Source organism: Grammomys surdaster, unplaced genomic scaffold (genome assembly GCF_004785775.1).
Source record: "Grammomys surdaster isolate TR1022 unplaced genomic scaffold, NIH_TR_1.0 187, whole genome shotgun sequence".
Lineage (NCBI taxonomy): Eukaryota > Metazoa > Chordata > Mammalia > Rodentia > Muridae > Grammomys > Grammomys surdaster.
Genome location: NW_021604632.1, coordinates 5,125,878 through 5,150,325, shown reverse-complemented (window position 1 = coordinate 5,150,325; position 24,448 = coordinate 5,125,878). Strand labels below are relative to the sequence as shown.

Sequence of the window (24,448 nt, the reverse complement as noted above, 5' to 3'; positions counted from 1 at the left end):
GATGGATGGGTGGGTGGATGGGTGGGTGGATGTATGGGTGGATGGATGGGTGGATGGATCGATGGATGGATGGATGGGTGGATGGATGGATAGGTGGATGGATGGATGGATGGGTGGATGGATGGATGGATAGGTGGATGGATGGATGGATGGATGGATGGATGGGTGGATGGATGGATGATGGATGGATGGGTGGGTGGATGGATGGATGGATGGGTGGATGGATACCCCTGAGAGGCAGATCCTTCTACCCAAGAATCCAAGGTATTTTCCTATATAATCATCGAAGAAGAGGGTGAAGTTTGCATAAGACAGGAATGTGTATCAGGACATGCCTCCCTTAGAAAGCAGGCTCTTCAGAGAGGCCAGGAACCACTTACCAGCCTTCTGCTTCTGACCCCTAGCTGCCCTTCTGGAGCACATCCAGTTTGGGTACTGTCACATTGGAGTCAGCTACACCGTCAGCTTCACCATCACCAATCACAGCCAAGTGAATGCGATTCGCTTCGAGTGGCCCCTCTTAGCTACACTGTCTTTCTCCCCACAGGTAAGCAAACGTTACTCAATGGGTCCCAGACTCCCTTGGGCCTAAGCCAAGCCCAGTGTGGTTGTCACTCCATCCTGTGGATACACAGAATGGGATGCATGCATCTTGAACTAAGAAACCGCCCCTTAATCATCCCACACTCTGACCTAGTGCTTGAGAGGGCACCTGGTCTAAGAGGAGATTAACTTTTGGGATGAAACTGAGGAATTCTCTGGTGGCCTGTGTCCCTCTGTGCAAGTGTTCTTCAGAGCATGATCTTCAGAAGTGGCTCAGCAAGCCAAAAAAAAATGGTGCTTCATGCCTGCAGTCTTAACACATGGGAAACTCAAGCTCCCGTAAGTTCAAGACCAGCCTGAGCTATGTAATGAGTTCCAGGCCAGCCTAGGCTTCTGGTTGATTCCAACACCAGCTCAAGCCCAAATCTAACCCTGGGGAGTAGCTACAGAAAACTAACTCTGCCAGACCCAGTTCCAAAGCCTTGTTAAATTCATTTAATCTTTGTTGTCAACGTTTGACCTACGAGGAAGCAGAAAAAAATATAATGGATGTGACTGAATATTTGAAGTTGTCAAAGAAGATAGAGTGAGGCTCCCAGCAATTGGCTTATATCTGTGCACACCCATACGCACATAGAATCACATGCATTTATCTTGAGCAATCTAAAGCTGTCATACACCTTCACCTCCAGGGGAAGGAGAGAAGATGTCTTCTCTGCCTGAGGACTGACATTTGAACAGCAATTATGCTGGTGGTGTATGTACATACATCTTTATCTAAGATGGATCACAAATCATTTTATTCTACAAACCAGATGGAATCTCCTTTACATCTGATGTATTTGAGCAATTTAAAACTTTTTCATCCCAGGCTTCCTCCATACTCTTAAGCATTGTTAAGAACCCTCAAAGAACTTTTTGTCCGTGTGAATTATAATTATTGATGTTTAACCTATTCGAAATTAAAACTAGGGATGTTTTTAAGATTTATTTATTTTGTATTTATATGGGTATAGTAATTTGCCTACATGCATGTCTGTGCACCACATGTATGCCTGATACCCACAGAAACCAGAAGAGGATATCAGATCCCCTGGATCCGGTTGTGAGCTGCCATGTGCGTGCTTGGGACAAACCTGGAGCCTCTTGAAGAGCAGCTAGTGCTCTTAACTACCGAGACATCTCTCCAGCCCCCAAAATTAGGAATATTTTTTAAAACATTCTTTTTATGATTAATTTATTTTTATGTATACACATGTTCTATCTACATGTATAACTGCATGTCAGAAGAGGGCATCAGATGCCATTACAGATGGTTGTGAGCCACCATGTGGTTGCTGGGTATTGAACTCTGGACCTCTGGAAGAGCAGCCAGTGCTCTTGACCATATTTTTAAACATACTTGTTTTAAGTGCAACAAGCCAACTATGTTTTAATTAAAATACCATATTTTATGTTCCAAAAACTATATTTTCAAAGATATACGTGGTAAATGTAGAATCATTTCATCCTTCCTGTTAAGATAGGATCTCCTGCAAGAGCACAGTGGTGCATGCCTTTAATCTCAGGAGACAAAGGCAGGAAACAGGCACAGACAAATCTTTGTGAGTTCGGGGCCAGCCTGGTCTACAAAGCAAGTTCCAGGCAACCAGAGCTGTTACAACGAGAAACCTTGCCTCAGGAAAAAAAAAATAGGCTCTCCTATGTAACCCAGGATAGCCTTGAGCTTCTTTTCCTCTTGCCCCAGGCTCCTGAATGCTTGTGTTCTGGTGTGTACCACCACACCCAGCCATTTTGTGTCTTTACCCTCTAAGTGAGTAAAATCTATGGATGCTGCTGTCTGCTCTTTCCATTCAGTGTACTGTGCACCATCATTTTTAACTTCTAGTAAGTTCCACTATAACTCATGAGAAAAGGAGTATAAAAGAGTCAAGAGAGCCGGGTAGTGGTGGCGCACGCCTTTAATCCCAGCACTTGGGAGGCAGAGGCAGGCGGATTTGTGAGTTCGAGGCCAGCCTGGTTTACAGAGTGAGTTCCAGGACAGCCAGGGCTACACAGAAAACAAAACAAAAGAATCAAGTGGCATCTCAGGATTATACTGAAAGTTTTGTCCTCCAAGTACCCTGGAAATGTCTTAGAGATGCCAAGGGTCATTAGATCACTTTCTAGAAACTACTATGCTGTATTGAGCCACCTATATGTAGGAACCATAATGTGCGAGTATCAGGCGGTTGTGAGTGGCTCTGGAAATGATACTTCGTGAGCTTAAACCCAGATCACTAGGGTTAGAGACCTTGAGCAATTTACGAGTGTTTTTTTTTTTTAATCTATGAAGTGGGGGTGATAGCTCTGTACCTCTCAGAGGGTACTGTAGGGATTAGTAAAATTGCTCAAGAATTGAGACTAGTGCCTGAGACAAGTAACAGATTGGTAACTATTACTATTGTTCTTACTATGATGTGTGTGCGTGCATGTATGCATGTGTGTGTTTATTTTGAGAGAAAGTCTCGCTCTGTAACCCCGAGTTGCCTGAAAACCTATTATGCAGCCTCAGGTGGCCTCAAACTCATAGCAAACCTCACTCACTCTCTCAAATGCTGGGGTTCCTCCACGAGACACAGCGCCTGGCCTTAAGGAGAGATTTTAAAGGATCTCTTCCATGGATTTAAGTCAATCTACCTAGATGATATGTTTTGAGTCACTACCAGGCATCAAAGCCCCTGAAGATTGAATTCCCCAAAATATAAATACCACATTTTTCCCTAGATAGGGCATCTCCACCCTGGCTGTTCCAAGGATGTGTTGGTGACTTTGAAATCAGAATCACCCATCACCCTGAAGAAGATGTGTGTCAAGTGCAAGCTTTCCAAGATCATGTTTCAGCTCCCTGTAGACCAGGTCCCTGACTGGGATGACCGCATGCGCACAGTCAAGTGGGTAGATGCTCCCCGAAATACACCCGGGATCTTGACGACAAAACGAAAGGTATGTGAGTATTCGAGGGACAGGAAGCACAGACTTCACCCAGCCCGCCATGCTCGGGTGCCCACTGTACTCAAGTCTCACTGTGCCAAACAGAAAAAGGTTTGCATCTGACTTTGGTTTCAAAAACTAGCAAACTAAATTTCCATAATGACACACACCTCCTTAGTTGACAGGGTTTAGCTTCGGTCTTTGTAAAGAGTTCAGCAAGACCTTCCACCTTCTTCTTCCTCTTTTTTCCTCCTCCTCTCCCTCCTCTTCTCCTTTCTCTTCCTCCTCCATCCTCATCCTCCTCTTCTTCAAAAGTGGCATCACTGGTCATTTAGCTGTTTCCTGCCTCTATCAGGTGTCTGGAACTAGAGTAGTCAAAACTTCCAGGGTATGATGGGATCTCATCTTTGGCCCATATGTCTCCTTGAATTTACTCCGCCCCCCCTTTTGGAATTCTATAATAAATTAACCCATGCCCAGTGAGGGAACTAGACCCCCAAATAGCTGTGTAGCTCTGGCCATTCTGTCTCTCTGTCTCTGTCCTAGAGGTAATCATGAGCCCAAGTTACTCCCTCGATCAAGTGTTGTTAACCTAAGCTTCTAAAAGGATTGAGATGTAGCTGTGGTTTTCAACTGTTTTTTTTTTTTAAGATTATAGTATGTGTTCATAGTTGTGTGGGCTATAATAGTGAATGTGTTTCACTGTTGTCTACCTTCCAGGCTTTTTATCTCTTTCTCTGAAAGTTATTTCAAGGTGTTCTCTTATGGACAGCATTTCTGTGCATGTTGGCCTCCGTGTTTACATTTCTACGTGTGGGGTCACTAAATCATGTGAATATCCAGCCCTTCCAAGCCAACGTCCAGGTGTTTTCTGAACTCACTATCCTGATTTCTGCAGTCTACAGCTAAGGAGTCCTGTGACCACGTCCTTTCCAACATTTGGTCTGACTTTGTCAGACATTTGGGAGGCTGGTTAGTTAGTTAGTTAGTTAGTCAGTCAGTCAGTCAGTCAGTCAGTCTGTCTGTCTGTCTGTCTGTTTGTTTGTTTGTAGGATACTGAAGATGAACCCACAGCCTTAAGCTTGGCAATTTAGCTTTTATCATTTGAACAACTGGGAAATTATCTCATTATGAACCATGATTATACTTCCCTAGCCGCTGATGAGCTTGGATATGTCTTCATAGGATCATTGATCACACAGGCTACCTCACACATGGGTGCCTTTTTTACGCCTTCTGCTCATTTTTCAGTTACGACGCTCATCCTCTGTTTAAGCTCTCTTATCTTCCAGAAATTCCACTTGTACTGTGTGTTCACACATTCTCAAAAAATCTAGAGCTTAAATTTTTACTTAGTTTTTTTTTTTAAAAAAAAAAAAAAGATCTGTCTTTATTCTAATTCTTTATATGCATGTGGGGACCGGGGTATGTACAGATGAGCACAGGTGTACTCAGTGATCTGAGGAGAGCATCACTGGAGGACAACCCTTGGAGCTGGAGTTACAGGTGGTTGTGAGCCTCCCCACATCGTTGCTGGGAACCAAACTCAGGTCCTCTGCAAGAGCAACATGCGCTCTTAACGATCGAGATTTCTCTCCTTCCCCTCTATGTTTTAATAAACAAAAGGCTATGCTTAATTTTTAAAAGATGTTTCATTTATTTTTTATTTATGTGTATGGGTGCTTTGCCAGCATATATTCATTGCATCACATACCTACGCTGCCCACAGAAACCATAAGGACCGTCAGATCAACCGCTGATGGAGTTACAAATGGTTAGCTGCCATGTGGGTGTTGAGTAGCCAGTGCTCTTAACCAATGAGCCATCTCCCCCACCCCTAAATAGTCTTATTTTTAATGTGGTCAAAGTTAATAGTTTATTTTTTTACATTTATTATTTCTGTATCTTATTTTTGAAACCCTTCCCTCCCGCAAAATATCTTCACCTCACTACATATTTTTAAGTCCAAGCTGGGCTTCTGATACTTAAGTCTCTGATACATCTGGAAATTCTGTCTGGTATGAAACTAGGCTCTAATTTCATATTTTTCATTGAGACAACTCCCTTGCCAAATTTGGAGCCCTTCTGCTCTCTACTATTCTTATGGAACTCTGCGTCATATCTCAGTTTTAAATGTCCCTACGTCATTTCTGGTCTCTTCCTTTCTGGTGTCAGTTTGTCCATCCCTGAGCCAGTTTTACATTACCTTAATTTCTATAGCTTCATCCTCAACCTGATGCCTGGAGCCAAGTTCCTAGTCCTCATTGTTCTGTTCTAAATCCTTTGGTCATTCTTGGTCCTTCTCTTTCTTCTAATGTATAATTTCTGAATCCATTTGCCAATTATTATGAAAATTTATAATGGAACTCATTACAGCTCTAGATCATCTGGGAAACAGTTGACAATTATAATATTAATTCATCCTTCCTATTTTAAAAAGGGTATTTCTATTTTTTAGATCTTCTCTAAGATTTGCAACTATTCATTTCTTTAGTAGTAATAAAGCTCTTCCATTGCTTTCTTTAGCGTTTTTTATTCAGTTTCTTTTTCTTTAAGATATTTTACTGTTCAATTACTTAAATGAGTTTTTTTTAAAAAAAAATTGTTTCTTGCATGAATTTATTAAATTGTTTTTTCTTTCCCCTCCAAATTTTCATGTCTATCTAAAAAATATCTATATATCTTCTTAGATCTGTAGAGTTGATGGTGATTCACGCCTGTAACTAATGATTCTTGTTGTTTGCACTTTTTCTAATCCATCTTAGCAAAAAGTTTTAAAATCCTTTTACAATTAAACAATTCTGTTGATCCTCTCCATTTGCAACTTATTTTCTGTTTAATCAATACCCGATCTTTTCTCTATGGTTATCTTTTCTCTAGCCTTTTGTTTTTGTTTTTGTTTTTGTTTCTGAGACAAAGTCTCTCTACATACCCCTGGCTGTCCTGGAACTCAATATATAGATCAGGCTGGTCTCAAACCTGTCTCTGCTTTCCGTTTGCTGGAATTAAAGGCAAGACCATGCCTAATTCTTCCATCTTCTTTAGAGTCCATCTGATCCAAAACTAATGCCCACATGGTCTTAATCCTGTAGGTAATTACCTGTTGCCCAGGCTTTCTCTTTCATTCAGAGCTATCAGAGGTTTGCCAGTCATGTCTTCCAGAACTGTATGTATGGGTTCATGTGCCTTTCCATGGTAAATTAGTGTGCTGTCCCCCAGTGTTCCTGTGCACGGTTGGCTTTGCAGTGCTAAGGACGTGGTTGCCTTTGTTCCAGGTCATAGAGACGGACCCTGAGCCAGCCCACTCGGTGGTAGAAGAAAATTACCGAGAGTTGCGGATCCAGTTCAGTGCCAACGTGGATTTTGCTTCATATCAGTGTGAAACAAGTGACGTGTTCTTTAAGGAAACACTGGTTTACCAGACCCGAGTGTTTGAGTGAGTCACTGGGAGCTTTTACACAACTAGGGAAACTGTCTTTAAGAACTAAACAACTGCATATTTAAATTTTTTACATATATATATATATACACATACACATATATATATGTATATATATATTGCATTTTTTTTTAAAAAAGAAATTGTATCAAATGAGTGAGTTTCAGCGACATTGCTTTAAACCTTCTTTTTTTAAAGGTTCTCAGTCAGGCATGATAGTTTGTTCTGTAGAAGGCTGAAACTAGAAAGTCTTGATCTCTAATCCATCATAGCCTTTATAGCAACAAGACTCAGTCTCACAATATCTTTTGAGACAGAGTATCAGTAAGTGGCCCTCCTTGGCCTGGAACCCACTCCATAGACCAGCCTGCCTCTGCCTCTCAAGTGCTGAGATTAAAGGTGTACACCATTATACCTAGATTATATCCTTTTATTTTATATTTCCTTTTGGCTAACATGTAAAAATGGTGCATATTTACCAGCTCGATGTGTAGATGGTTGGATCAGAATAGTTAGCATTTCCATCCCTTAACATTTATCTGGAGGTAGAACCTCCAGATTCTTCTCTTCTAGTTCCTCAGAAACTATCTGATGGGTGTCTACAAACTGTAGTACACTCTGAATTACAGCTCTCCCTGTGCTGATTTGTATATCTACTATCCAACCTCTCTCTATCCCCTAACCTGTCCCAGCTTCTAGTAATTGTCATGCTAACCTCTTCCACTTTGAGATTAAATGTATTAACGTCCACATGTGAGAGAGAACGTCTTTCCACGTCTGGTTTGTTTCGTTCAGTGCGATGTCTTCCAGTCCCACCCGTTTTAACAAAAAGGACAGAATTATAGAGAATGGTAAGGAGGTTCCTCAAAAGGAAATTAAAAGTAGACCTACTGTGTGACCCAGCTAGCTCACCTCCAGGTGTACACCCAAAGGGGAGTTCAACCAACATGTCGAGGGACGTTTGCATTCCCGTTTGGACTCATCATAGCCATCAAGATGCCAAGACACAGCGTCAGCCTGGCTGTCCACTGTCAAAGAATGAGTCAAGAAAATATAAACACTTAGGTGTGTGCACAAGAGGATGTAACTCAGACATAAAAACAAGGCTTAAGAGACGAAGTGACAAGCCTTTGACTAACAGTACAGCCGATACTCAGGTAGGGCAGAAAGTATGGACAACCCAATCTGAAATCTGATCCTGATCTACCCACAGGTTTGACCTGGTCAACACAGGACAGGTGCTGTTAGAATTCTGCTGGATCTCAGAAGAAGCCACCAAGGCAGTAAGCTTTGCCATGCCAGAGAATCAAGGTAAACTCAGTGCCAAGTGAGCCCCAGGGTCTGACCTGAGTCACCATTCATAGAAAAGCCTGAGGGGCCAGCGCTGTTCCCACAGCCTCTGAGTAGCTAAGGACAGTGGAGCATGGATGTGGTGGGTTTATAAAGCCACGTTGGCCTGAGCGATAAGTAGCTTGACCTCTTCCCCTCTAGAGTGGTGGCTCATGTCACTTACCACTAGGAATCTTGTCTTCTAGTTCTTAACCTTCCAGAAGATTGCAGATCATAAAACAAGTAAACAAACACCCTTTCATGGGGCTGGAGAGATACCCCAGCAGTTGAGAGCATTTATGCCTCTTATAGGGGACTCAGGCTCAGTTCCCAGCACCCACATGGTGACTTACGACTGTCTGCTACTCCAGTCCCGGGGAATCTAAAACCCTCTTCTGATCTCTGTGGTATCAGAAATGCATGTGGTACACAAACATACGTGCAGACAAAGCACTCATACATGGGCAAATAAAATAAATATGTTTAAAAGAAAACTATGGGGCATTTTCCCAGAAGAAACAGAAAGCTATGCCAAAGTATATAGTGATATACGTGTGCCTAGCACGAAGCACTAGCAAAGGGCCAGCATCTAACGTATATATAAAGTAATCGTCGTTATTTCCGTTGTGGAGACTCCCAGACTTTCCAGACAGGTCCTTATCCATGGATTCCCACTTTGTAAATCCCTATGTCATATCAATGATTTGTCATAAATTCTATACATAGCCCATTACCCTGGTGCAGAACATCCACAAACCCTTTCTTGACCCACTGCCCCTGAGCCAAAAGGAAATCAATCTGAAACCACCATAAAATTAATAGAAGTGTTTTTCACATGTCGCCTGTGAAATACAAGTTGATTTCCTTTCTACTTGTGTCCAGCATTAAATATACCTGCTATATGGCATGAATCCACAGGTAGCACAGAAGGTCCCTTGGGACTGGGGAGTGGACTGCCTCCCGTTGCCACCGTGGAATATCACCTCTTCTCTATCCTCCCTCAGGTTCTAGTCAAAAGCTAAGTCAGGGCACAGGCAGCTCCCTGGACAGCGCCCTGGACCACTGGACCGAAGCCTCTCCCTCGCCCTTCTCAGTGGAACCCTCCTCAGGCTTTGTGCCTGTAGGAAAGACTCAGAAGCTCAAAGTGAAGTTCTCCCCAATGGACATCGGAGAGTTTGAGAGCTCCCTGTACTGCCAGTAAGGAAATGTGTTCTCTAAGTCTCCCGCCCTCACCCTCCCCTTCCTTCCCACTACCTTCCTTACCCTAGACACCTCACAGAGCCCAGAAGTCTAAAAAGGCCAGCCTTCAGAAAACAAGGAGAATATGGTCTAAGCCCTGCCCTTAATCTCTCCTGTCCTTCCCCCTGTCTACTTCCGTTTACCTGGCCACATGCAGGACTCCACTAAATAAGAGAGTAATTTGTAGCCAGGCAGCGTCTACCCTTTTGGAAAGCTTCCTTCTGTGTTCTCTGAGACTCCATTCCCTCGTATATGAAATGCAAGCAGTAATCCTTACCATGCAGAATTACTTGGCTCGCTAAATGACCTAATTTGAGCAACGAGGTTGGAGCAATGCCTCACCCACAGTAAACTCAATAAACAAAGACAGGAAGGGATATAGGACTGGCGGGCCTGGTCTGATGTCCAGTGAGAGAGAAAAATAATCAAAAACAGATATCAGAGAAAGTCCCAGATATGGTAGGCACCTTCTTCTAGGAAATTTTCCAGAAAGAACACCTGCCTTGTAGAAGTTTCTGTAAGCCTTGCCCTAGGGTGGCAGAGGCCTACATGAATGGTCAGAGCTCCCCCTGAGCCCCTGATCCTATACCAGAGAGACGTCTGCCATACACGGACTATCTCAGCTCAGCCCTGAGTCTGAATCTGTTCACGCATCACCTCCTACAAGGGTCTTAGGATAATTTATTCAGGATTTCCAGGCCCTTCTCTGTAATCTATTGGCTGCCTAGGAGTGAACCAAGGGGGTAAGCACTTCATTTACATCTAACCACTGAAAGGAGGAAAACACTTAGAGCCACATGTGAGTACACAGAGGGTACTTTACATCCAGGTTCCTCATACTCAGCCCGCTCGTCCACCTAACAATTAGTTAATCAGTTAGTACCTACTATGTGACCATGTAGAATGTGCCAGTCAAGGCAAAAGGTGGTGTGGCTGACCAAGACAAGCCCACCCTCTTCTCACATGGAACGCACATTCTGGTGAATGGAATATTTATTTCCAACCTGCTAAGAAAGCGACAACGGAATATAAAATCAAAATTATAACCTTATCACTTCAGAATTCCCAACCTGCCACTTGGAGAACAAGGCCCTGTTTTGGTAACAAAAGGGCGAAGCGTCCTGCCGTTCTGCCACTTTGACCTGAAGGAATCAGACTACATCAGTGGTCATCGGCGCAACCCAGAGCTCCGAGGACCAGGCGCTGGGCCTCTTGAACCTAACACCCGAGTGATCGAGTTCACCAGTGTGGGCATAGGTGGAAAGAATCTCCGGTGAGTCAGGGTTTAACTGACTGGACTCATGCCAATCGGTCCTTCCAAAGAACTCAGACACAGAATTCAGAAAAACCACCCATACTGACGCCTAGAAGCAATTTGGGCATCCCGAGGGGTGTTGTAGAGATTTAACATCAGAGAACTGGTACATGAATGAAGCTGGCTTCTGTTTGCATAGCTTTTGACAGTATGGAATATAAATGTGTATATACATATGTAGTATATTATGTGTTATATGTAAATATGCATGTATATAAATATGTATTCCCTCACCCCTACCTTGGCACAGAGCATCCCTTGACACACATGGCTTTGGGAGAGTTAATCACTCTAAACTCCAAAACTGTCACCACCCCTTAGATCCCAGGGAAGATGGCATTTTTATTTCTACAGTCATGAAGTTCTCAGGTCATTTCTAGTTCCCCAGGGGGAGACTGTGACAGTCCTGAGGTCTACATAAATGTTATGAATTTTTTTTCAATACCTTCCCTAACTTTCTTCTGTCAATCTCTCCTCCTCGGCCAGGTCCTTTACAATTCTGAACCCAACCAACAGCACCTACTCTTTCTGCTGGACCTCTGAAGAGACAGAAAGTCTCCAGCACCCTCCGGCTTTTGTGTGTCTTACAGAAAAGGGTATTATCCACCCTGAAAAGAAAGCTGAGGTGTGTGGGGATGGGGACCACACAACTCTAGCCATCTCTGCATAGCAAGAGCGTGAAAGGAGAATAGGATTGATGAGAATCCTTGGTCAACATGTAGAGCACTGTTTATTGAGTGTGTTTATTATTGTATATCAGCATGTACAATCGCAGTGAGCAAGAGAGACCTGGGCTCTCCTGGCTGGCTCTGGAGAAAGCTCTAGTATTTGCAGGGATTTTATAAGAATATTGAAGGAGCCAAAGGGGACCAGACATAAATAATCTGGGGCTTTCTGGGCTCACAGTATAAAGACATAAAAGAACTATCTTTATCTAAAAGGTTGGCAACAGCACATGGATATGAGTTTCCTTTCTCAGGTAAAAAGGCAAAACCTAAGAATGAAATCCTGTCTATGGCTTAGTCCTAAATGTCTCCACAATAACATAGGGCAGGGGGTCAGATTTATATGTGAACTTGCCAGCCAGAGCATAGGTAGCAATAACTCCACGAGATGAAAGTTATGAATTTAAATACCATTGGAAAGCAGGTGAGATAGCTCAGTAGGTAGGGGTGATTACTGCCAAGCCTGGGAAGCACATGCTGGAAAGTGAGCGCTGATGCCCACAAGTTGTCCTCTGACCTCCACATGTGTGCTCAGCTCACATTTACCCACACATATTCAGATACAGAGAGAGAGATGGGGAGGGGGTTGCTCTGATGTTGAAGTGGGCTATGTGCCAAACTGTTGATAGACGTGTGGATTGTCTCCCTTTGCTAGTTCAGTCCACCATGTGACAACCATGCCATCCAAAGAATGGCACAGACTACAACAGTATAATCAGCAGAAGCTGTGAATGATGTGCATGGCTCCACTCCTCAGAAGGCAGGGCAAACAGATTGACAATGTTTGAGCCACACCCATTTTAGATGGTAGTGAAAACCTGGGAAAATTTCACCTCTTATGGCCCTCATACAAGTAGGTCTCCAAAGGGACCAGGAAGAAATGCCTCTCACTGTCCTTTTCTGACTTGTCGTCTTAGATTATATTCCAGTTCCTGCCAGCTCACCTAGACATCACAGAAGCATTCTGGACTTTCTCTATCCCAGAGCACAATATCTCAGTCCCCTTCCTGCTGGTGGGCAAGACCACGGACCCCCTCATCTCTCTTGACAAGTCACACCTCAACTTCAGTTCACTCCTCATTGGTAAGGTGGCTGGACCTGTCAGTCTCTCATTTTGAATTGGCATGACCCTAGGTCATCAAGAACTCCAGGAGTAGTCAGGAGCGGGGGGCACTCTTTTTTAGAACCTTCCAGAAATATGTCAGAAAGTCTCTGTCACTTACCAGAGAGCCATACGATAATTTCCTCTCAGTCTCTTTCCCATTGGCTGTCTTTGGCAGCCACACCCTAACACCTTGAAATACTTGGGAGCTTTGTTATAGATTCTAATCATAGAAAGGAGACTAACAAAAACTAAGTAAAATAAGTAGTAAGTCAGAGTTTGATAACGTGTTATAGGAAAAAATGTCATAGGGTATAAAAAGTAGTAATGTGGTAGATGCTAAGAAGGTAACATTCATCGGAGAACTGTGGTGTAAAGGAAGTGACCATCAGATGATACATAGCTCTGGGCATCTTTCATACGGATATGTATGGGTCTGTAAAATACAGCTAAGGCCAAAGAGCTTTTAAGTGACTCATTAGATGTTTATTTAAACAACAATAGTCTTGATAGTATGTCAAACAATATGAAGGGTTTAACTCAAGAATGCAATGGTGCAGATTTTGATATAATCACTCTCTTAATAAAGAACCATATGGCCGTGTTAATGTACCAAATATAGTCATTGCTTAAATTCATCAAAAGTCTGTCCCTACACCTACTCTCAAAAACCCTCCCACAATAAAACAAGAGTTGAAGAGAAAACATAAAGAATATTAACCTGAAGCAAGAGGCAATCACATAGTGTCCTATAGTAAGCCCCGAAACTATTTGAATTAGAATGAGTTAGGTAGTTATTGTCACCACTATACCTGAACATTTCCTTAGAGATTTTAACAAATATGAAATATATATATATATATATATATATATATATATATATATATATATTATAAAATAGATGAGGATCATGAATCTTAATGGGGAGAGAAAATGTAATAATCTAATTTGCTGTAGCTGATCACTTTGTATACGTAAAGCCCCAAGAGGTGAGAGAGGAAAACTACTAGAGTCGAGATGATTTGGTAAGGTGAACAAGACAATTGTCCCTTTTTGCTGTAAACACCTAGAAGCAAAAACAAAATAAAAACTCTACTGCTAACCAAATGTACAATATCCAAAGTTAAATCCAATCCCTAAGACCTGTATGTCAAGAGTTAAGTGACATTAAAATGCTTCCAAATAAGAACTAAACATTTGGTTAGTTCTCTCAAAATTAAAGTGTAAATTTAATCAAATTTCATTTAGAATCATGGCTAAGGTTGCACAGGATGCGCAGTTACATTTTAATTTTAGATAGATTCAATGTTGGTGTATACACACATACACACGCGCGCGCGCACACGCACATACGCTATGTCCCAAGAAATAGTCATTATTAGCATTTATGCTAATAAAAGTTATTTGCTAACTATTAGCATTTATGCTAATAAAAGTTTTTTGCTAAATCAGATAGACTCAAGTCCTAAAGGATTGAGGAAGGGGGAGAATTGGATAAGACAATTCTAGGTTTTGTGGGGAAGTAAATGTTTTAACACTAGCCAATGGGGAAAGCAAAGCAATGAGTCAGGACCCTCCACAAGAAGGCCCAGGGCCATGCAAGATCAAATTCAAAAGAACTCCAGGTAGAAACTCTGTATAGAGATGTGAGCCATCAAAGGGGGAGTGGGCATTCCCCATTAGAGACCCAGGAAGACCTTACAACTCCTGTCTAAAGGAAGAGAAAGGTGTCAACAGAATCCCAGCTGAGCTGTGGCCAAGTCAGCGAACCCACCTTCTAGAAGGAGCAATCAATTAGGGAAGAAACATTCTGGGAAGATGATGTAGAATCCCCTTCTGAAGGAAGGTCACTGGGAAAGCAAAAAGAAGGAAGGAAGAAGGAAGGAAGGCAGTGGTCAGTGGCTGAGGAATTGAGGGGGTGGGGCAAGTTGCCTGAGATTGGCCTATGAAAGTTGGGGGACGGGTTGCTGAGATTGTATGCATGGGTCACTGTCTGCTACACCTCACTGAGCAGGTGAGAGGCCCTTGCTGAAGGGTGGTGTTTCCTCCCCAGGCAGAGAAGCCCGAGAGACAGTAAAGATCATCAACAAGGAGGAGCACGGGTTTAATTTTGCCTTCCAGGACAACTCCCGCTATTCCGAAGGATTCAATAACAGCCTCATTGTATGTCCTATGGAAGGTTGGATCCCACCACTATCCAGGTAAGTAAAAATGAAGTCCTCGGGACGCATGGCAGGGTCCCAGGCCTGCCAGCCAGGAGGGCCAATCAGAGAGATTCATTTATAAAAATCTCACCTAGGCCATCAAGATGACTCAGTGGTAAAGGCACCTGCCACCAAGGCTGACAACCTGAGTTAAATTCCCAGAACCCACAGACTTCCTGGTGTTCATTTTCTTGATGAATTGTGTGGCATTGAGAATTCTAATTCTTTTTTTTTTAATGTTTGCATGGATGTTCTGCATGCATTATGTCTGTGTACAATATGTGTGAAGTGCCTGATGAGACCAAAAGACGGTATCAGATTCCCTAGGACTGGAGTTACAGGCAGTTGTGAACCATCATGTATATAAGTGCAGGGAATTGAACCCTGGACCTCTGGAAGAACAACAGTCCTCTTAACTGCTGAGCCATCTCTCCAGCCCTAATCTAAATCTTCACCTCAATATTTTTTTCTCATGTCCATAGCCTTTTCCTTGTCTTGTGTCTATAAATCAACTAGCTTTGCCTGGGAAAATCCTTAAAACTCACTTAATTTAGGGTGCTGTTTTTGGTGTCTTTTGCTCATGGTGTATCTAATAATCCAGGGGACTCTTATTTTATCAGATTTTCACAGGCTGGCTTAATCAGTTAATCAGCTGTCTTCTTTCCCGGTCAGGTTCCCAGTTGATATTTTCTTCACACCAAAGCAAGAAGGAGATGTGAACTTCAATTTGATCTGCAATATAAAAAAGAAAGCTCACCCTCTGACACTCAACGTCAAGGCTGAAGGCTACACTATGAACGCTGAGGTCAAGTGCAGGGACAGGATGGGCACCACCATCCTCCTGTCATCCACCCAGGTCAACACCATCAACTTCTACGAGGTAAGGGATGACAAGGACCTGACTATTGCTCTTCCCTTATCTAGGGAGTGTGATAGATACCATGAGCGTGAGCCGGGTCTTCCTGTCTCAAATACTAAAGAGATCAGACAAATCCGTCCCCAGGGTTATGTAGTTATGATGTGAATGGTTTGTTTGTTTGTTTGTTTGTTTAGAGGACTAATATGGTAGGAAAAGACATGAACACTTCCATTAAATAAACAGGAAAGAGTTTCACTACCAAGAAAGATCTAAGAATTAAATCACCAACTTATACTTGAGATATGAGAGGACCCTAATATTTGGTGGGGTTTGCTAGAATATCCAGTCCCATTCAGCTGATGACACACAGGTTGTTAATATCACCTCTACCCTTATTTCTCAATGACCATTGTCTCTCCCTAGACAAGGGATCTGTAGCTTTTCTTCATTCACCGTGCTGTTCTCTCCATCTCTCAGGTGGAGTTGAATGAATGTGTTCAGTGTGAATTTAACTTCATCAACACCGGCAAGTTCAACTTCAGCTACCAGGCAGAGCTCTCTGGGCCCAAATGCCTGTTGCAGTACTTGGATTTCACACCCACCGACAGTAGCGTAGACGTGGGTCAGTCTGAACCGGCCAACCTGTCTTTCCAACCATATCAGAAGTGTGTCTTGAAGGGTCTGGAACTCAAAATCAAGGTGAGACTATCCGATGCATTTTAAAAGCCAGAAGAATCTGTGACATGATACCCCAGCTGGATAGTTCCAGCAACTCCTACAGGGTGGTTGCTTTGGAAACAGCCCTCACACTTTCTGGAACAGAGGCCTCACTAGTGTCACTAGAGAAGCAGTTGACCATCCTCATACTGTAATACTATCTAGACTTTAAAATAAGTGAGAGCTTTGGAAGGGGCAGGGAATGTATACATACAACACTTTCCAAGATAAGGTATCAGATGAAAAACCAAACACACCACCACCACCACTCCACCTCACCACTACCCCCTATTACCCCAACCCATACACATTAAATAAATAAATAAATAAATAAATAAATAAATAATGACTTTGCCCATTTAGCCAAGATAGGAGACACCACCACCTCTTCTCTTTTTTGTTTTTGTTTTTTCTCTTCGTTTGATATTTTTGAGAGGGTTTTACATGTGTGTGTGTGTGTGTGTGTGTGTGTGTGTGTGTGTAACCTTGGCTCTCCTGGAACTAACTCTGTAGACTAGACAGGCCTTGAACTCACAGAGATCTGTCCACCTCCAAGAGCTGGGATTAAAGGGGTACATCATCACCCTTTTATCCTTTATTAACAGCCAATGACAGAGCTATATCCAGTGGCTACCCTGAAACATAAGGGAAAATGAGAAATCAAGTCTTCCTCCTAGGCTTCTTGGCAAATGAATTCTTGGGCAAACTCATTTCTGCCAACCCTTCTGCCTTCAGGCTGAACCACCACTGTAGGAACAAAGCAAGAGCCAGTGTGGATTCTGCTTAGAGTAGCTAATTGGAAGCAAATAAACTCAAACCTACTGAAACCAGACTCTCTAGAGGCGGAGTCCCAACACTGTAATTTGTAAGACACCACCCACTTTCTTTCTTGCCCTGTCGATGCAGTTGCCCTGTCTTCCTGCCTCTAACTACAGTCCCCTGGCCCATCTCTCCTTGCAGATCAGCCACGGCCCAACATTCGTATGCAACATCTTAGGCTGTGCTGTGAGCCCAGCAGTCCATTTCTCCTTCACCAGCCACAACTTTGGGACTTGCTTCATCTACCAAGCTGGGATGCCCCCATACAAACAAGTCCTCCTTGTCACCAACAGAGAAGAAACATCTATGAGGTAAGTAGTCTTCACGGAGAGGCAAGAGCATGAGAACTCTACAGACTTCACGCAGGTGAAGTCCTGTCTTCTGGTGTCATCTCCGTTGCTGTAATAAAGCACTCTAATCCAAAGCAGCTTAGTGAGGGGTTGAGGGTGGGTATTTCATCTGACATTTCCAGGTCTCAGACCTCCATTGAGAGAAGGCAGAGTACAAACTGAACTCAGGGGCAAGAATCTGAAGCCAGGACGGCTTGCTGCTACATTTAGCATTACTTCCAACAAGGGAACTTACAACCAAGCAAGTACAGCAGAAGCCATGGAGGAACGCTGCTTCATGGCTCACCTTGACTCACGCCTAGCTCACTCTCTTACGTAGCTCAGGACCACCTGAGTAGGGATGTTGTCACCCACTGTGGGCTGGGCCCTCCTGTGTCAGTTTACAATCAAAACAATCCGCCATAGTCATAACCATTGACCAACCTACTAAAGACACTTACTCAATTATGATTCTTTTTAATTGCGACACAGAGAAATTAAAATTTTTTTCTTTCTTTTTTTTGTTTTTGTTTTGGGTTTTTTTGAGGGTTTTGTTTTTGTTTTTTGTTTTGTTTTGTTTTGTTTTTTTGAGACAGGGTTTCTCTGTGTAGCCCTGGCTGTCCTGGAACTCACTCTGTAGACCAGGCTGGTCTCGAACTCAGAAATCCGCCTGCCTCTGCCTCCCAAGTGCTGGGATTAAAAGCATGCCCCACAACTGCCCCGAAATTAAAAATTAAATTAAGAAATTTAATTAAAATTCTTCCCGGATGATTCTAGGCTGTGTCAAGTTAACAAGTACTAGTTCACCTTACCGAGACAGAAATAACGGAAAAGAATCCAACACGTGCGGCATGAATTCTGAGTCCCTGCCCCCACCATAAATACGAATATATGGCCATCCATGAGCTACCTGCTAAACATCTTCTTCTTGATTTGTAGAAGGCTGTGCCGAGTGACTACCTAATGCAAAGTCCCGAAGCTTCTGGTTTGTTTCCTTATGCAAGGGATTTGGGAAGAAGCTTAAGCAGTGTTCCTCCACATGTTGTGGTGATTCCAACCCTAACATCATTTCATTGCTACTTCATAACTGTAATGTCGCTACTTCTATAAATCATAATGTAAACACTCGGTGTGCAGGATATCTGATATGTGATACAACCCCAAAGGGGATCACAACCCACAGGTTGAGAACTGCTAGTTTAAGAAGCTAAAAAGTGAATTGTGCTGTAGTAAATACAAGTCTGTTCTGAGCCTAAATCTCCCAGATCAAATCTGCCTGCATCATCCCTGAGGAACATTTCAGGTCTCGATACCACTCCTCAGATCACCTAATGAGAGAGAATCTGGTTCAGTCACTGGCCTGCATTCATGCACAAATCTTTATCTCAGTCTTACAGAGAACATTCTACAGTGAAAAACTATTGTTATCTGTCTCGGCCTATGTGGTGGCCCTTAACTATTAAGTGGCTCAGCGACACCAAAGAACCTCATTTTAATTTAACTTAATTGTAAATTTAACTGTAATTACTACATGCGTTCTGTCATTTAGTTTCAAGCCAACGAGACAGTAGTTAAGAGCACTAGCTGCTCTTGCAGAAGACCCACACTTCATTCCCAGCACGCACATTGTGCCTCATGACAGTTTGTAACTCCAGTTCCAGGGGATCTAACACCCTCTTCTGATCTCTGGCATGAACATGGCATACATACATACATATGTGTAGGTGAGCACTCAAGTGTATAAAATAAAAAATAAGTATTTTACTCTTATCTACCTATAGTCTTTCACAATATGATATCACTTCAGTCTGCTTACGGCCTTGAGTACTATGCATCCATTTAGCTGGGTTCCTTCTCGAAATACACATCAGGAAGACAAGGGGAATTCTGCTAGAAAATACAGGTGTCTTCCTGCCCAGGGGTGGGTAGGGTAGAGACTATCTTTCCTCTGACTTCCAAGGGTACCAGGCATACCCAGGCAAGACACACATACATATAAAAATGAAGATAAAACAAATCCTTTTAAAATTATCTAAATGAAATAAGTTTCTAAAAAGTTCTTTCTTGACTTTAAACTCATTTAATCCCTACAACAACCCTATGAAGAAGCCACTACAAACCCCATTTTACAGGTAAAGGGACAGATCCAAATGGTCTGAGCACATTGTCCCCGGTCACGTGACTAGTTATTGGCAGATCCTGATCCAGACTCCTGTCTGCCGAACTCTGGAACACACCTGCACTGAGCTTTGTCGCACAGTAACTTCTGAAGCACCCCTTCGAGAGAGTGCAGAACTCTGAGAGGCAATCTCAGGAAGCAGAGCATCAGCAGAGGGCAAGCATGAGCCCTTGGGTCTGAGACCTACTCCCACCTCCATCTCACGATGTGACTTAGGCTGAGCTCCTTGGCTGTACCTAGAAGAACATGCTCCAGCCATCGCTGCCATCCCTTACGGCCCTTTGGCGACTCCCCTGACTCTAGGACAGCAGGCCGGGAAATCTGTCACCTTCCAGCCCAGAAGCATAGGAGACCCATCAGTAGCCTCCAATTCTGCCTTCTTGACACTTACCCCCGTCCCTCTTGGTCTTCCTCAGCCTAGATTGTTTATACACCAACACCCCACACATCGAGGTGAACTTCAATGTGGATGTGATAAAGCCAGGGAAGACACTGGAGATCCCAATCACCTTTTACCCTCGGGAAGCTATCAACTACCGAGAACTCATCCCCTTTGAAATCAATGGGCTCTCTCAACAGACAGTGGAGATCAAAGGGAAAGGCACAGAAATGAAGGTAAGAGGCAGTGGGAGGGGCTTCAGGACGCTCCTCCCTCTTCCCAGCAGTAGGCGGGGCTTCAGAACCCTCCTTCTTTTCCTTCCGAGACTCTTGCCCACTAGAGCCCATGCTCCTTTCCCTAGCCTTCTCTTCTCTACTCCTAGGCCTGATCCATCGCATATCCGGCCCTGCCCCACAGGGTCCCTAATCACACCAAGTGGTAAAGAACTTTTAAACTGGGCTCAAGTGACTCCTAGCTCTTACTCAGAACCAGATAGATTCACTGTGTTTGTGAACTCAGACAACTGTAAGCACTAAAAAAAAGTTCTACATCTTCTTGGAGAAGTGTCAGATACAACATCCCATTTGAGGGCGTGTCCTATTCAGACACAGGGTTGAGCTATGAACCTTCCGTCCTTCTCACCCTCAGTGGTGAACATTCTCAGCCAGCCGTGGGTCCCGGGATTATCCAGGAACTTCACCTGCCAGATGACCCAGATCCATAGAAAACAGTCCTGTCCTGATAGTCACCCTGTCTTCCTGGTACCTGATAACTACATCTGGTATTTGTCTGGCGGCAGTATTTGCATTATAACAGAAGGTTTGAGAAAAAAAGAAATCCACGATTCTCAAGAATGCCTAAGATAGTCCAACAAGTGATCAAAGGGGGAGGGGGGCTGGGGGGATCGTGTGGCCACCTCCTCTAAGCCACAGGAGCAATAGGACATTGCCACCTGGTGTCTTGTCAACACAAAGCATGGCTCTTGCTCCAAAGAGAATTAAAGATAACCCATTGTGAACCAAATATGAGTGATCAAGGGTTGGTAACAAGATTTGGGTTACTCTGAGTGACATGGTCCCCAATCCAAGAGGCCACATGAGCTTTTATAGTCAGAGAACAAAAGAAAGTCACAGGTAGGTGTGTGTGTGTGTGTGTGTGTGTGTGTGTGTGTGTGTACTCTAAGCACAGTGGTGGGGTAAGCTGCTTCAGAGAAGGGAAATCTCTTCTACAGGTTCTATTATTCCTATCTTTATTTAGTGTTGGCAGAAGCTAGTGATAAAATGAAGGCGTGTCTAACCTGAAGCAGTTAGGTCACTGAGAGAGGGAGCTGCCCTTGCTCCTGCGGGATACGAGCACAACACTTGTTTCCCACTGACAAACCCTACCTTCCTCCTCTGTTTCTGGTCACACAGCTTTTAGTTCTAGATCCAGCCAACAGGATCGTGAAGTTAGGAGCTGTCCTGCCAGGACAGGTTGTCAAGAAAACTGTTTCCCTTGTCAACAACAGCCTGGCCCAGCTCACCTTTAATCACTCGGTCCTGTTCTCCATTCCAGAGCTCCAGGAAGCCAAGGTCAGTGTAGGGAAATGGGAGGTGGAAGGGAGTGTCATTGGAAGGGTAGGGGTGGGGCTATGTAACAGAAAAGCTGGCTAGTCAGAGCAAGAAACCCAGCGAATGTCTCACTGGGATTTCACTTTGTCGACCATTTCACCCAGACAAGAAGGAAAATTCTTTGCTCCCCTTTCTCATGAATCTACAATGAAAATCCTCAGTTCTAGCAGGCCAGGGCTCTTAACGGTTGGACCATATGAGTGTTTGCTTGCTTGCTTGCTTATTTGCTTGCTTAATTGCTTGCTTGGTCTCTTTATCAGGGGTGGGAAGAGTTTTGCATTTGATGTTCATGCATGTGCTCTGTCAGTCAAACTTTACTCTCAGATTCCCCTATCAGATTGCCCCTTAGAGAGTAACCAGAATCGTTACAGTGACCTGTCCTGCGCCATCACCTCAGGCTAGCTCCCAAAGTCATCACTTTCAGGAAACCCCTGGGACTGTTTGTCTGTCTCGTTTCCTTCTCTTCCCTTCAGCTCACTCCCTTCAACCATAGTACACGGGAGGGACTCTGAAGGAATTGGCTTCCTTCCACAGAATTGGGGTTCCAGCTTACCAGGACCAAGAGGAAAGAGGAAGCCAGCTAGGAATGCATGCAGTGGCTACCGAGCTTTAGAATATATGGGTCCCCAACTGTAGAACATGCAGTTTGCGGGTCATCCCAGAGACACTGAGTCAGGCAGCCTGGGCAAGCCATGGGGTTGGTTTTATGAGTCCCAGTACTTCCTCTTTATCACCGGTATTTCTCACTAGCGAACAAAATAATGGTTTCATTATGACACTCTTACACAAATGCGTATGTGTGTGACTGTACCTTGTTCTTATTCCTCATCTCCAACTGCTCTCTTCTGTCCCCATTCCCCCACTCCTGCTGTTCCCCGTCCTCTCCCCCAAGAGTCTCCCCTCTGCTTTCTTCTCGTGACTGTGTGTGTGTGTGTGTGTGTGTGTGTGTATGTGTTACATGTTAAATCTAGATTCGACGTGTGAGAAAAAGCATGCAATAGTCTGCATTTCTTTCTTCCCATTATCCAGCCTTATTCCCCATCCCCGCTCCTTAGACTTCTACCTCTTGGCACATAGGCCTCCTGCTCCTTGTATGGCATGCATATATATACATACATGCATGCATGTATGCATACATACATACATATACACATACATGCATATAAATTGAGGCTCTGCATATGAGAGGAAGTATGATTCTTGTCTTTCTGCATATGGCTTAATTCACTTAACTCGATGCTCTCCCGCCAGCGAGCACTTCTTGAGAAAGACTGGATTGATGTTTCTTATTTCATGTTTCCTGCCACTGTTTTGTTTCCCACGGGGGGAAGCAGGAGGGAGGAATTAACTGCCCACGAGGAGCTGAAAAACGGGACAGGACAGGAAATTAACATTTGTTGGATCCCTGTCATATGGCACACATCTTATACACAGGACCTTGCCTTTCACTGAGGGCAAGTCAAGGGGATAGTTTGAGTCACTTATCAAAGATGTCCGAGCCAGTAACATAAGAGATTTGATCCCTGGACTGAGACAGTCCCAGCAGCAAGGCCTCAGGGAGCAACCTGAGGTCCAAGAAGCCTTCTACTATCGGCTTCTGAGCCAATCATCTTTCTGACCAGGTCATCACCTTGGAGCCCTTCCACACCATCACCATGAAGCCTAAAGAAGTCTGTAAACTAGAGATAACCTTTGCCCCCAAGAAGCGAGTCCCTCCTTTCTCTGAGGAAGTCTTCATGGAATGGATGGGGCTACTGCGTCCCCTCTTCCTCCTCAGCGGCTGTTGTCAGGCCCTGGAGATCTCCCTGGACCAAGAGCATCTTCCCTTTGGTCCCGTGGTGTATCAGACTCAAGCCACACGGCGCATTCTCATAATGAACACAGGCGACGTGGGTGCAAGGTAGGACTGACAGCGGTGTCTCCCACCAGGTGCCAGAGCAGACAGCTGCATCTCCTCACAAAGGAAACATCACAGTGGCAGCTACTACCATGATGACATGAAAGAGAATACTGGTTCATCCCCGATATATGCCCTTCACACAGTTCATCCAACTTGATCTCAACAATAACTCTAGACAGCTAATACTATAATATAATCTCTGTGATCGAGATACTGAGGCAGGAGGATTTTAAAATGCATAGTGATACCCTGTCTTTAAATAAAAATAAAAAGAACTAAGGCCAAGCATAGTGGTGGTGCGCATATAATTCCAGCACTTGGTGACTGAAAAGTAGAAGCAGAGGGATTGAGTTCAAGGCAGCTCTGGCTCTGTATGTTCAAGGCCAGGTCAATCTGGACTGTATGAAACCTTGTTAAAGGGGATGGGGGCTGCTGTGGATGTAGCTCAGTGGTAGAGCAATTGGGTAGCGTGTACAAAGCCCTGAGTTTAATTCCAAGCATCCCCCCCCCAAAAAAAGGAAAGAGAAAAGGAGAGGGAAGAGGAGGAGGGGAGGGGGAAGGAGAGAGAGAAAGAGAGGAAAAATGGGGACAAAATGTGCTTCCCCAGGCATCATTCCTATCAGATAAAATTAGAAAAGAAAAAAAACCAGTAAGACAATTCTCAATCTGTTTTAGTATAAATGCAGTATAGAATGATAAGAGTAAGAGTAAATAAATAAATAATAAAAACTTAGTGAGTAACTTTCCCCCAAAATCACACAGGTAGCAACAAGTGACCGTGGGTTCA

The 24,448-nt window shown here is 43.7% G+C and overlaps 1 protein-coding gene across 1 annotated transcript in view; it reads left to right on the top strand.

Moving 5' to 3' along the window:
- The window catches only part of Hydin (HYDIN axonemal central pair apparatus protein), a 342,846-nt gene that overhangs the window by 304,811 nt on the left and 13,587 nt on the right, over positions 1–24,448 (top strand). The window contains exons 63-77 of the mRNA XM_028768759.1: positions 405–547; positions 3,310–3,528; positions 6,792–6,952; positions 8,169–8,266; positions 9,289–9,481; positions 10,584–10,796; positions 11,325–11,463; positions 12,481–12,646; positions 14,719–14,866; positions 15,542–15,749; positions 16,206–16,427; positions 17,406–17,575; positions 20,189–20,387; positions 21,564–21,722; positions 23,384–23,661. Of these exons, the coding sequence (XP_028624592.1) occupies positions 405–547; positions 3,310–3,528; positions 6,792–6,952; positions 8,169–8,266; positions 9,289–9,481; positions 10,584–10,796; positions 11,325–11,463; positions 12,481–12,646; positions 14,719–14,866; positions 15,542–15,749; positions 16,206–16,427; positions 17,406–17,575; positions 20,189–20,387; positions 21,564–21,722; positions 23,384–23,661 (2,716 nt within the window). The remainder of the gene's footprint in view (positions 1–404; positions 548–3,309; positions 3,529–6,791; positions 6,953–8,168; positions 8,267–9,288; positions 9,482–10,583; positions 10,797–11,324; positions 11,464–12,480; positions 12,647–14,718; positions 14,867–15,541; positions 15,750–16,205; positions 16,428–17,405; positions 17,576–20,188; positions 20,388–21,563; positions 21,723–23,383; positions 23,662–24,448) is intronic.